Below are 13,267 nucleotides of genomic sequence, written 5' to 3' on the forward strand. Positions count from 1 at the left end.
AATTAAAACAAAACCCGAGTGGTTTTTAGTGAGTGATATAAATGCCCAAAATTTGACGAGAGGAAACAGGAGACTGCAGTTTTGGGAATCAAACCTAAGCAATGTCGTTTTCACTGCTTCCTACTGTAATTTCATTCCTTTCCTGAGTTTAGTCTCATATTCACTTACCTGTAGCATTTGGAAGCTTCTTGAAGTCAACTATTTGACTGTTACAAGGCTACACCCAATGGTAATTTTAAGCTACTTAACAGAAATCTTTGCAGAGACCAGACAAAAAACATTGTGTGTGTATGTGTGTGTGTGTGTTGAAACAGTCTGAATTTATTATTTTATCTTATAAGCAATCTGTGAAGTCTGCCCTTAAACTTCCCCATTTTACACAGAGGTGATCTGTTCAGGAAATATGGGGTAATTGATGTGCCCACAGCTGGGGTTATTATTTGTGTGCAAACATAAGGAAGACGGGGAAATGGCATCCTCAGCAGTAGCTACAGAGGCTGCTGACAGTTCAGAGTTCCATGAGGCAACTCCTTGCCCTGTTTGATGTCTGCATCATCTCAGCCCTGTCTACCTGTTGCTTCCCAAGCACTGTTCTGTTATTATCTCCCTCTCCCTCTCCCTCTCCCTCTCCCTCTCCCTCTCCCTCTCCCTCTCCCTCTCCCTCTCCCTCTCCCTCTCCCTCCTCCCGGACTCACTCATACTGCCTGCCTCTGTGCCTCTGGAGAGACAGGGTGGGGAGAGAAACATCAATTTGACCTGTTTTATAGGGACTTTTTCTAGTTTACCACCCAAATTTTCACATCCTGGAGACACCTAACTTCCCAGAGTGGGGACCATGGCTGCCCTGCCCACATCCTGTTCCCATGCATTTCTGGTTCAGCTTCTATAAAAGGGAAGAGGAGGCTGCCAGGGCTCAGGCAGGCTCAGCCAGGTTAGTAACCCTGCTGACTGAACCAGGAAAGGCTATTGCTACCTGAAGAAATGGATGAGCACAGACAAAGCCTTTGGACACCATCAATTGGCTACCCCATGATGCTCTCTCTGTGTCCCTGGTCACATGTGCCTGAGAGTGAGGTACAATGGTGTGTGCATTGAAGGGTAGAGAGCACTTTGACCTCTTCCTCTTTTACATTTGTATTTATTTGTGTATTTATTTGTGTATTTATTTGTGTATTTATTTGTGTATTTATTTATTTATTTATTTATTTATTTATTTATTTATTTATGTGTGTGTATTATTTTTGTTTTGTTCTTTTCCTTTCACCATGGGTTTCAGAGAGTAAACCCAGGTCCCAGCTTAGCCCAAGAACCATTACTCGCTGAGCCATCCTCCCCACCTGACTTGTTTTCTCCCATTCCGCTCGTCACCATTTTATCTTGCTGAGTGAAGGCAGCGCTGAAGACAGCATTACAGCATTATGCACCCTGGGGCTCACCCTGTAACTAAGTGTTTTATTTCACTGGTGCAGGTAGAACTTGCTAAAGTTTACAAAACAGGATGTCTAAAAGCAGGGAAATGAAGAATTTTAAGTTTTCGCAGCACGTGGGCACCTGAGTTTCACCTTGCCCTAAAGAATGCAAAGCTGAGTGGCTGCAGAATTTCGATGGCAGACACTCCTCCATCTGTCCTCCCACTGTGCTGAGAATGAGTCCTTCCTAACAAAGACTTTCTCTCCTGGAAAGCATACAGTAATGACCTCCCTGTCGATGCTGTGGGCTGGGATACAGAAGAAGAGAAAATTACAATTACAGTCCATACTAACTTCTGAGGTACATGGCTGTTTTCAAAAGTTCTAAGACACTTGAGGATTCAGAGCTTGTGTCCCCTGAGTCCTTGGATGACTCAGGGAGCTCAAATACTCAAACCCCTTGAGGATGGTAGCCTAGCCTCCAACCCAGCTGCAGGCCCGTCCTGTGATAAAACTGTTTCCAGGGAGACATATCACATATGTCGACTCACTCCAGAATGGAACCCACAAATTGAAGACACAAGTATGGATACCACCAAAGTCCAATTTGGTGAATCTTGAGTTTTATTGGGATTATTTGCAGGAGTATGGGTGAGGGATTACTTACAGAAACAAAGAAATGACTCAAAGGCAGCTGCATCACCAAGGCCCACCCAGCATGAGTGACAGCTCACAAAGCTGCTAACCTGGAGCACCCGGCATAGCCAGAAAGCAGCTCAACAGGTTGGAATGTCCTTTCCAAGTGTTTCCATTTGTCTAAATCTCTTCAAGGCAGCTCAGCTGCTTTCTGCTTTCAGGTAACTAATTTGGTCTTTGTAGCTTGACTCTGCTCTTCTTAGAGGGATTCTTGAGTTTTCATTGCTTACTCTGGCCAGGAGGGAATCTAGTGAATTTTGTCAGTTTCAGGGACTTCCTGAACCTCTTCTTGAGTTGCTTACCTTTTTCCTGCTTAAGGAGCTTTCGTGAGAAGTCCGGAAGGAAACCGTTAACAGGAAGTCCTCTTTGGGGGTTTGTTGGCCTTGACCTTCTTCGTGAGAATATGACTTCTCCATACATTCAGGGGATGGAAAGGAAAGGCCTGTTCCTTTGCAGGACCTCTTGCATGCTCTGCAGTCTTAGCCAACCTTCAGGTTGGAAAATGTTCAGCAGATGTGTGCCTCTCTGGTAGGACTCCAGGCCATGGAGCCTGTGCCCTGTGCAGGGTTCCATCCCAGCCCCTCAGGAACAAACCCTTAGAGATTACTCCCTGAAACTGATGCAAAGACAGGAAGGGTTGATGTATTATGGGAACACGCTGTGTGTTTCAGTTTCTCCCAGACTAGAAGTGATCCTCCTGAAGCCACTAGTGTCCCCTGCCCTGAAGGGGACTGAATGGAAGGATCTGGAATTCCTGAGGTGGGGGCAGAGGAGTACAAAGGTCATCAAGGGAGGTGAACAGGACATCTCGCTGTGCTTCAACTGGGAATTCCCTCTTTCTGGTTTCTTGTGGAGACGTCCAGAGCCTTTGCTCTACCTCCACAACCTTATGCAGCGACCCTTCTCTGCAACTTACGGCCTCACTTATCCAGAATCCGTGTCCCCACAGTCTGCACAAGGGCTCTTTCCTCTGTCTGACCTCGGCTTGGCTCCTCCTACCTATTCTGAAGGCTGGCTCAGTTTGCTTTAGACAAGCAAGCCCTCTTTGCCCTTACTAAGTCTGACTTTATTCGCCACGTCAGCATAGCACAAAGAATTAAAATAACTAAGGGGTCACTTGGAGCAACTGTGGTGTGAAAAGAGGACAAAAGATGCCCAGACCTGCTGCAGAGTAAGAGCCTGCAGACAGAGCAGAGTGGTAACCAGACTCAGGAACTTACTAAGCCATCATTTACAAGTGGGAGGTTAAGGTAACCAAGAAGAAAGCCACCCTGTGACTCACCCAACTGGCCATGTTCTTGCCCCTCTCCACCTCGGTGTAGAGTGAGGGCACTTAGGGAAGCTCAGGGGCAGAAAATGAATCTGGAAAAACCATTTCCACCAGATACTTGTAAGGCCGAGAGCAGCACTGGCTGCTTGGGCTTGTGCAAGTTCACACATTCTGGTGAGTTCTGCCCTAAAAGTCCAGAACTCTGGAAGGTAGCAGGAACAGCTTGGCTCACTGTGGGGTAAAAGGGGTAAACCATGCATGCTGTAGTCTTCACTTAGAAGTCGACATCTGGGATCCAGACTTGGTTTGTGGTGACCAAGCCGCAGAGCTGAGACCGATGGCGGCCCTGAAGAGCTGTATCTCCCAATCCGGAGTAGATGAAAAAAATCCGATTAAAAAAATGAGACATCAACCGAGTCTGACTTAGAAAGATGTGTGCTTCAGGAGCACAGTGAGGTAAGGTTTAGCTTTGTTATGCAACTGTACAAGGAGTGTGTAGAAGGACACAGGACCCAGCCATCTAAACAGGCAAATCATGTGTTAGGGGACTCTTGAACTCCTCACTTCTTAAATGGCAGGGTTCCGGGATTTCCAGGCCATCTAGTAAGGGAAACTTAGAGGCCATGCTAAAGATATAAATGCTTAAAACCTAGCTCTAAGGAAGGTCCCACCCTTGCTTTCATTAGTGGATGAAATTCATCCACAGGTGTTAGCTGAGAAGCTCGAATAGCCTTTTTAGGAACCCTCCCCATTTGGAAACCTGAAGAATACATGGTGCGTAACTTGGATCGCATGCAGGTGACCATCTGTGCTGGTTTATTGGTGACAGTCACGGTTTCTAATTGTCCGGCTCTAACTGTTAATAGTAACTCCTCTTCTCCCAAGTGCTCTGGCTTTTTATTTAAGTATAAGGTCACTGGAGCCACCTGTCAAACAGTTTGCTGTTCACAGGAGGTAGGAGAAGAGCTGGCACTCCACGCCCATGGAGTTTATCCCAACAGTGTTTTCCCAGTTGTTAACCGTCCATCCCTTCTGACTTACAGATGACGAGTGCCGTCAGAATGAGGGCCATACATACTTATCCAACAGGATGCTTCCTTTCAAACACTTTTGTTGACTGTTTTGTTCACTTTGTTTTGACTGAGTTATCGATGCTTTTAAAAGGTCCATTTAAGAACTGAAGCAAGCATTAATTATTTCTTTTGTGCCCAGATGTTAAATTACTTTAAACTATCTCTCTTTTAGCAAGACTTTAAAAAAAAAATTAAACATATATCAAGGTAATTCCACTTAGGCTTGGCTCTGGCTGTAATTTCTCTCTTGTACAATTTCCACAAAAGAAGCTGATGTGTTTTCCCACTGCCCTGTAATTAAACAGGCCTGCAGCAAATCATCCACCATTGTGTGTGGTTAATTCTCATCTGAGACATCTCCTGCAAATGCTGGTTGTTGTTTTTAAACCAACAGTCCAGTTCTGCAGTGGGTTGGTAATGATTGAAAGGTCAACTTTGTCTTCCTGGCACCTCTCTTCTGGCTTGATGACACTCTTCTGTGTGTACCTAAGCTTATTTTTTAAGTCCGAATCTCCACATATGAGAAAGGCTTGCACGTTCTCTGGGTCAGGGAAATGGAGTAGAAAGTTTAACCTCTGGGATTATTCTTGTGGTTCTCTAGATGACTAGAAGAAAATTAAATTTAGGTTCTTGCTTTTCCTGCAAATTTTGAAGTACAGTAATGAGAAGATTGGATGGTGATCGAAAATTTGAAAGCCAGAAATGACATTTTTTAAAGGCACAGAATGCTTCTTGTTCAGAGTTGCCTCTAGAATAAAAGACCATCACTCCAGCCCCTGGAGTGACAATCACAGTATTTTTCTTGAAGGTTTGAGTGCAAGTTTATGTAGATTGCAGAATACAGCTACTGTATGTATGTATGTATGTATGTATGTATGCATGTATGTACATGTGTGTATGTGTGTATGTATATGTATCTATGTGTGTGTTTATATGTGTGTGTATGTATGCATGTATGTGTGTATGTATGTGTTTATATGTGTGTGTGTGTGTGTGTGTGTGTGTGTATGAATGAATGTTTTTCCTAGGAACTTGACAGACAGTGAAAAGTTCTTAATAAACTCATTGTGCCTGGAGGAGAGATATGTGGAATAGCAGGCACGGTGACATGAACTGGGTCTTTAAAAACATATTTTCAGTTCCTGTTCTTAAAGAGAAGTAAAGAAGTCCAGCGATTCACCTCAGCTCTGCCTATAAGATGTGGTCCTGCAGAAGGACATTTCACCATCACTATGTGTGTGGGCCACGGTCTTTGGTGATGTAAGTTCACTGTCTTTCTCATCCTCTTATCCATCCTGTGCAGGATAGCTGGGGTATCTACAGAGGTAGCAGTAGCCTGCTTTTCCCATGAGAGAGAAGGTGAGTATCAGAGGTATTTGATCAGTAGAGGGGTTCCTTGGGCGCCTGGAGCTCCTGAGTCCTGAGTATGGAAGAGTTTCCTCTGGCCCATCTAGGGATCTACAGAGGACCAAAAATGGCTCCATTGCTTTGCGCTCAGCACCAGGAGGGTGGTGACATCATTCCTATCCTCAGATGGATCTGTCCTAGCTGAATGCAATTGAAGGGAAGGTCCCTGTCGACTGGCTGCAGTGGCCTGATGTCACTACCCTCGTCATGAAGGCTTGTTCCTATACTGTGTCCAGTGACAGACAAGAGCTGCTCAGATGGGGCTGGCTGTTTCCACAGGGCAACAGTCCTGGTAGTCTCAAAGCCCTTAGCCTCCTGTCTCAGCTTACTGCTCATCCCAGTGGCATTGATAACTTGAAAAGTTATCTATGACTTGAGGGGGTTGGAGAGATGCGTTAGCAGCTAAAAGCACTTGCTATACAATCGTGAGGACTGGGGGTTTGTATCTCATCCTGCACATACCAAGTTGGGCCCCCTGTGCTTGCCGGTAAGCCCAGGTTTGAGGAGAACAGTAACAAGGAGGTCTGCTGACTAGCAGCCTAGCCAAAAACCTAGGTTAGGAAGAGACCCGACTCAATGGGAATAAGGTGGAAAGTAGTGAAGGAAAACATTGAGCGTCCTCTTCTGACCTCCGGGCATGTGAGACATGCACAGTCACATATCCAAGCACATAGATACACACAGAAAGACAGCAAGAACAATCCAGCCAGAAGCCTGAATGCAGCAGACTCTTACTTTGTGAAGGTTTTGTGGGTTTTTTCATTGTTGTTGTTGTTGTTGTTGTTGTTTGTTGTTTTGTTTTGTTTGTGGTGCTTCCATTCAAACCTGCTTTTGAACCTGCTGGGCAAATGTTCTACCACTGAGCTACACCCCCCTACTCCCTGTGCTTTCAAAACCTGGTTATCACTCAGTTGCTCAAGAGGGCTTTGAGCTCACTCTGTAGCAAATGGAAGCCTTGAATTTACCATCTTGCTGCCTCAGTTGCTGGGGAGTATAAGCCTGTACCACCAAGTGGGTCCCCCTCTGTGAATGCTTGGACCTAAATAAATACCAGGAGTGAGGGGATAGCTGTACTTCATGACTTCCTTGACTAAGGTCATCGGCTGTGACTGCAAGGTCATGGAAACTTCTAGTTATTTGCCGTGTAAACCTGCTCCTTGGAGCTGGAGAGATGACTCAACAGGTAAGAGTACTTGTTGCTCTTTCAGGGGACCCAGGTCTCACTCCCAACACCCACGTGATGTCTCACAACCATCTAACACCAGTTAGAGAGGACCAACACCCTCTTCGGGCTTTGTGGGCACTGCACCAATGTGGTGCATATACCTATGTGTACACAAAACACCCATACACATAAAATAAAAATAAATCCTTCAATACAAAATAAACCCACTGTTTGTATTCCCCCTGCCAGGATACTGCTTGAGTTTTCTACAGGACCTCCACATTGTCTAGGATTTCCAGAAAAATCCTATTAGAAAATGAGGGGCTCGTCCCCCAATATGGGTGCTGTTCATACCTTAACTTGTGGCACACTTTTTGTCTTTTAGAGACTTCCGCATTTTTTATGTTCAAAATGGCCAAACTATGTCCCTAACTGCTGCCAAGACACACAGGTGACTCAAGGTCATAATCTGGTCCAGAGGCCAGCCATTGTCCTGCACACATTCCTGTTCTAATCAATGTCCAGTCCTGCTGGAATGGGCAGCAAATTGGGTCAAGGTATGGCAGGCAAGATGACCATTGTCCTCTCCCTCTGAGATGATTTGGGGCTGTAGATTAAAATGTCACCGTTAGCTATTGGATTCTCTTCAGATCTCTAAAAGAGCCGGGGCAAATGCTGCGTGGATTCTTTTCCCATCCTTTTTTGTGTGTGGACATGGTGCCTCCTATTTTCACTTTCTGGGAACTTTGCCAGATTTCCAAGGACTGGGTAGTGGACAAAATAAATATTTGTAGGTTTGTTTAAAAGGTGAACAAGTCCGTCGGATGTAATTCTGCCCATCCAAAGAAAAACATTTTAATTGCCTCTCAGATGTTTTAAAGTAATTAACTTGAGAGACTCAGAAGGTTGATTTAGTAGGTGGCTTTCAGGTTTGTGATCAAGAGGAGTGTTTGTGTGTATGGATGGTGTGTGTGTGTATGTGTGTGTGTGTGTATGTGTGTGTGTGTGTGTGTGTGTGTGTGTGTGTGTGTGTGTGTGTGTGTGTTGGGAGCACAAGAAGTCCAAGAAAGTGAAGGTGAATAAAGAAAACAAGGGTTTAAAATTCAGAGGTTGGGGTTGGGGATTTAGCTCAGTGGTAGAGCGCTCGCCTAGGAAGCGCAAGGCCCTGGGTTCGGTCCCCAGCTCCGGAAAAAAAAAAAAAAAAAAAAAAAAAAAAGAATAAAATTCAGAGGTTAAAGTCCAGGTAAGAAAGCGATTGAAGTTGACTAGAGAAGATTACAATACTTCTTTAGAGATGCTAATTAGTCCCCTACAGAGTTCGTGTGTAAAGTGTTTATTTCGCAACATTTAGTATATACTTTCCTTTAAAAAAAAAAAACTTTTAAAGAGATTTCCCATAACTTTTCGGGATTCAGTAGTTCTCTCCTTATTACTTAGTCAATCTGGGGGGCCTGTTGGGCTCCTGGGTTTCAGGAGGGTTGGGCCTGGCTTGCAACTGCAGTTCCTGCGTCCCTAAGCTGCGAGTCCCGGGAAACCCAGCAGGCTGCGTCCTGGGTCAGCAGAGCCGTCACCTGTTGGGCGGCAGAGGCGGGGACAGCCGCCGCCTCCAAGGCACAGCCCCTAGTCCGGGCGACAGCAGGCGGGTGGCGGACGCTCGGAGACCCGGGCGGAGGGAGGCCGGGCGCTGGAATGCGGTCTTCCCGGGCGAGGGAGACTTTGCACCGGAGTGGAGACTAGTTGGGGTGGGGTTTCGCCGGTCCCCTCCGCCCCACCCCCGGGCCCCCTTCCAAGCGCTTTCTGCGAGCTTTCCGAACTGCGCTCTGAAGTTTCCAGAGGGAGAAGCCTGGCCGGCCGGCAGGGACAATGGAAGAAAGCGAAGGCCAGAAATGTGAGCCGAACCTGCCTCCCTCTGCAGACAGCAGACAGATGCCCCGTAAGTAACAGTCCTCAAAGCTGGAGTTACACGCACGCTGCTTAGAGCTGGAGAGCCGGCGCCTGGCGCCAGGAAAAGTCTATTTCTTGGTGTGTGTGTGTGTGTGTGTGTGTGTGTGTGTGTGTGTGTGTGTGTGTTGGGCGAGGGGGTGGGGTGTACTTTCAAACTGAGCCCAGAGCTGTGGTTTTCTTGGCTCTACTTTATCTCTTGTGAGATCTTCCTAAAGTCGGTGAAGAGGTGGTGTATGGTGTCAAACTGGTCGAACAGTGAGCAAGCACTTGGTGCGGGAATCTCTAAGCAATGACAAATGAATCGCCCAGCAGCGATTTGATAATTTCCCGGTGCTTCGGAAGGCTCGGAAAGACAATTTTGCACCTACCTCCGGGGCGCAGCGGTTCCATTCATTGGTTAGGAGTTTCCATGGGGGCAGTTTCTTGCGGGCTGCAAAGTTTTGCGGTGCTTTGGAGTTAAATTGGAGTTTAAGGATGTTTTTATTTTGCAGATCCGAACGGCTGGGGAGTACTTGGGCATCTAGATGATAGATAGAACTCTAGGGCTTTCTGCTTAAATGCAAAAGTTGGGAGTTCTTAAAACAGTTTTTCTGTATTTTCTCCAGGCAGTTTCTTTTCTACATTGTGTTTATAATAGATTTGGCTTTTCCGTTGGGAATTTCCAGAACCTTATATAGTTCCAAATAAATCTTGCCGGGAGGGTGGGTGGCTGCAGACTGTGATGCCAGCGCCCCTCAGCCCCTCTCATTGCAGGCTGTCCGGGCACCTACCGCACAATCTCGAACCGCCGCGCCCTACCCGTCCAGGTTCATGGAAGGGCCAGTTAGTAACATAACACAAAGATGTGCAGGACTGTGCACAGCAGCGCGTGGGAGTGGGGATTGTGCACAAGGGAAAAGGTGTGTGTTTTTTAAAAAGTAAAAAGGAAGTAGCACATGACTCATCCACACTGAAAATGCAAAGCCAAGCCAGACAGAAGAAAATACAATTAGGAGAGAAAAATCCCCCAGCGAACTGAAAAGGAAGCCTGCCTCCTAAATGTTCAATGAACTCCTGAGCCCTGAGAGGGCAGTCCACTTGTCTGAGCGCAGTTTGAGGGCTGGTGGCCTCCAGCCTGGGAAAGGCCCCCGACTTGCTCTCTTTTGATAGGACGGTTCCTACAGCAGGAATCCAACCTCTGGGCCTGTCCTGAAAGAAACTACTCAGATTCTAGAGGAGACATTTAGTTTGGGACCAGAAACAACCGGAATAAGCCATTGATGTTTCCCAGGTTGGGGTGGTCAGATGTTTGGCTCCCTTCACTTACTCATCTGCTCCACGAATATTGAGCTTGTGTTATACAGCAGTCACCATTCCAACCGCTGGGGATCCAGCGAGGCAAAGCAGACTGAAAAATACTCCCCTTCATTGATTGATGTTGAAGGCCAAGTTTGGGTGGGGCAGGGATAGGAAAACAATGAAGACATAAGCAAAATAGAGAGCGCATTGGATGTCTGGGGTGCTGGATTTAGTCAAGAAAAATACAAAGTTAACTTTGAGTTTCAGATAAACAATGAGTTATTTTTTTAAAGCATATGTATTTCTTATATATTAATAGCGTGGGATATGCTAAAAAAATGTTTTATTTCCCACAGCTTCAAATTTTACCGGAGATCCTGTGCTTTCTGTGGTGATTCTATTAGCTAAAAATAAGGCTAGAGGGGAAAATAAGGCAGGAACGAGGGAGTGGCGGTGAAACCACCAGGATTTCTCAGAGATGGGCAGAGATGAGAATAAACCAAAAGTATAGGCGGAGAGGGGAGAGCAGGAACTTGGGGGGAAGATGGATGAGGAACAGGTTGAGAGGTCAGCCCAGGCCAGATTATGGAGGCCTTGTGGAACTGTGGGAAGGTCTTTAGCTTCTACTTCACAGGAGGTGAGGCTGCCGCTAGCAAATTGGACTTGCCTTTTCTTTAATTAAATTAATTTAAATTAATTAATTTGGAACCCAAACGTAGAGTCTTGAGTCTGTTAGGCAAGAACTCTACTGGGGATCTTAGGAGGCAGTTGGTGGGCTGCTGTGTTGGGTGGGGCTTAACACACGTGGACTGGGGGAAGGGCAGAGAGGCCTTTTAAGGAGGCTTCTGAAGTAAACCAGGCAAGGAAACTCCGTGCTGCTCTAGGCTAGATAAGCAGATCGTGATAAGAAGGAAACAGATTCCTGACGTACACTGGATGCAAAGCCAAAGGAATTTGCTAAGATCAGATGTAGTGTTGAATAGAAAATGATGGTCAGAGGCAACTTGAAAATATTTGATCCAGGTGACTGGAAGGATGAGTCGCATTTACCTATGGGAAAGCATTTCAAGACATGGTGGAGGGGGAGGAGCCAGCCTGGGGCAGGGGCGGGGGGTGGTGGTGGTGCAGAATTTCCTTAGGGTGTGTGAGGTTTGAGAAATGTATCAGGAGTCCTTCAGGTATTGGTCAATGGGTTACCAGGAAGACTGGGAGCTGATTCTCTCCTTTGTCAGCCTCTGAAAAGAAGGAGAAGTCAGGAGTTGCACCCTGGCACCCAAGAACTTACAGGTTAGGGACTTTGGAAGGGGAGAGATGGAAAAATAACAAAAAGAGGGGAAGAGTCTCAGAGTTTCAAGATCTGATTCTGCCTGACTCCGGCGTGCTTCGATGAGACATGCATGACTCTCTGAGGCCAACATATCTTGCAGTGCCACATGGACAAATCTGCCACTGTACTCTGCTTTCTATCTGAGTATGTGTCTGTTCACCCGGTTACAATACGGGGTTTCTGGGCCGGGACCACGTCTCACTGGTGTCCATCCCATGAAGTGCTAACCACACAGAGGGACACTTAACCAACCATTCTGAATTAGACAGAAGGCTAATAATATTTCCTACTCTAGGGATTTGGGGTTCTGTGTCAACTGTGTGTAAGGAAACCTTGGGTGATCATATAACTCATTGTTCAAACCCAGACACCTTTGAGGATAAAAGAGAACTCTATAAATAATTTCACTGTGCACCAGTTGCGAGTCAGAGCTGTTTGGGAAAGGTGGCCTATGGTTATCTCAAGAATCTCAGAAACCGTGATAATACCATGGCTTGAAGGCTTCCTAAACATTTTCAGCCCCCCCCCCCCCGCCTTTCGGTTGGATGATTTATTTGACTGTTGATATACAATTATAATAAGGGAGGCATGTAAATCATCTATTTATGGGGCTAAGTCATAGTGAAGCTTATTTTAAAACAACCCCTTGGAACTGAGAGATAGCTTAGTGGTTAAGAGTATGCACTGCTCTTCCAGGGGATGTGGGTTCGGTTCCCAGCATGCACTATTCAGGAAGCTCATAACTATAACTCCTATTCCAGGGAATCCAGTATTCTCCTCTGGACTCTGGGCAAGTGCATTCATGTCTTGTAGATACACATGCACACATAGTTAAAATTGTAAATAAAATCTTCTAATAATCAAATCTTAAACATCAAGTACCTGTTTTTTTATATGTAGCATTTTTCTTTCTTGTTTTCTGAGAAAGTGTCTTCTTACCATTTGGTCCTGGCTATGTGGGAACTCGATATAGAGACCAAAGCTGGTCTTGAACTCACTGAGAGTCTGCCTCCTCAGTGTTGGAACTTGTGCTACCAAGGCTGGCAAAGTGTGTGTGTGTGTGTGCGCGCGCGCGCGCGCAAATTGATCATTTATAAAAGATGGAAATAAATTTGTATACTAGATGGATATGCTTGTTTATTTTTATATAAGGATTTACATCTTGGTTGAATATTTGATACTGCAAGACGGGGCTTCTTTAATACTTCTCAGTGTTGATAGTTTGATTTTATAATGGGGCTGAGAATATCACTCACATAAACACACAGCACAAATGTCAAAAATATGTTTAAAGCCGTTTCAGAAATTGCAGAAATCCCATCCCCAGTTCCAAGCCAATATTTACTGAATGCTTTTTTAAATGCATTTCCAGTCAGCATCTCTAACAGCACTCTTTTAAAAATCAAACGCTCTATGATAATACATTTTGAAGATACACTAATTTGATACTTACTCGCTGAAGGATGACAGTAGGAAGCTATTTAAAGTCCTTGCTTTCCGTAATTAAACCATTCCTTTTCTCTAAGAGCATAAAGCTCTTCATGTTTAGGGGAAGCCTGGCAATTCAAAACATATAGGCATAGAATCCAAGCCTGTGCGCTTAAGGCGGCATTTGCTGGCAGGTTGTGGCACGGTGGCAGATGTTGCGAAAGCACGCCTGGTGTGTTCAGAAGCAAGGCTCTTATGAACAATATTGTG

General features: G+C 45.6%; 1 protein-coding gene across 26 annotated transcripts in view; it reads left to right on the forward strand.

Annotated features, from left to right (window-relative positions):
* Positions 1-13,267, forward strand: part of Etl4 (enhancer trap locus 4) — an 817,363-nt gene that overhangs the window by 515,829 nt on the left and 288,267 nt on the right. For 15 of the 26 annotated variants that reach the window (XM_087590289.1, NM_001427790.1, XM_087590309.1 and 12 more), the window contains 1 exon segment: positions 8,643-8,953. The exons of the other annotated variants lie outside the window; for them this stretch is intronic. In XM_087590289.1, the coding sequence (XP_087446415.1) occupies positions 8,884-8,953 (70 nt within the window). In that variant the 5' untranslated portion in view covers positions 8,643-8,883. 26 annotated transcript variants of the gene reach the window in all.

The sequence above is a fragment of the Rattus norvegicus genome, chromosome 17, assembly GCF_021556685.1.
Source record: "Rattus norvegicus strain SHRSP/BbbUtx chromosome 17, alternate assembly SHRSP_T2T, whole genome shotgun sequence".
In the NCBI taxonomy this organism is placed as follows: Eukaryota; Metazoa; Chordata; class Mammalia; order Rodentia; family Muridae; genus Rattus; species Rattus norvegicus.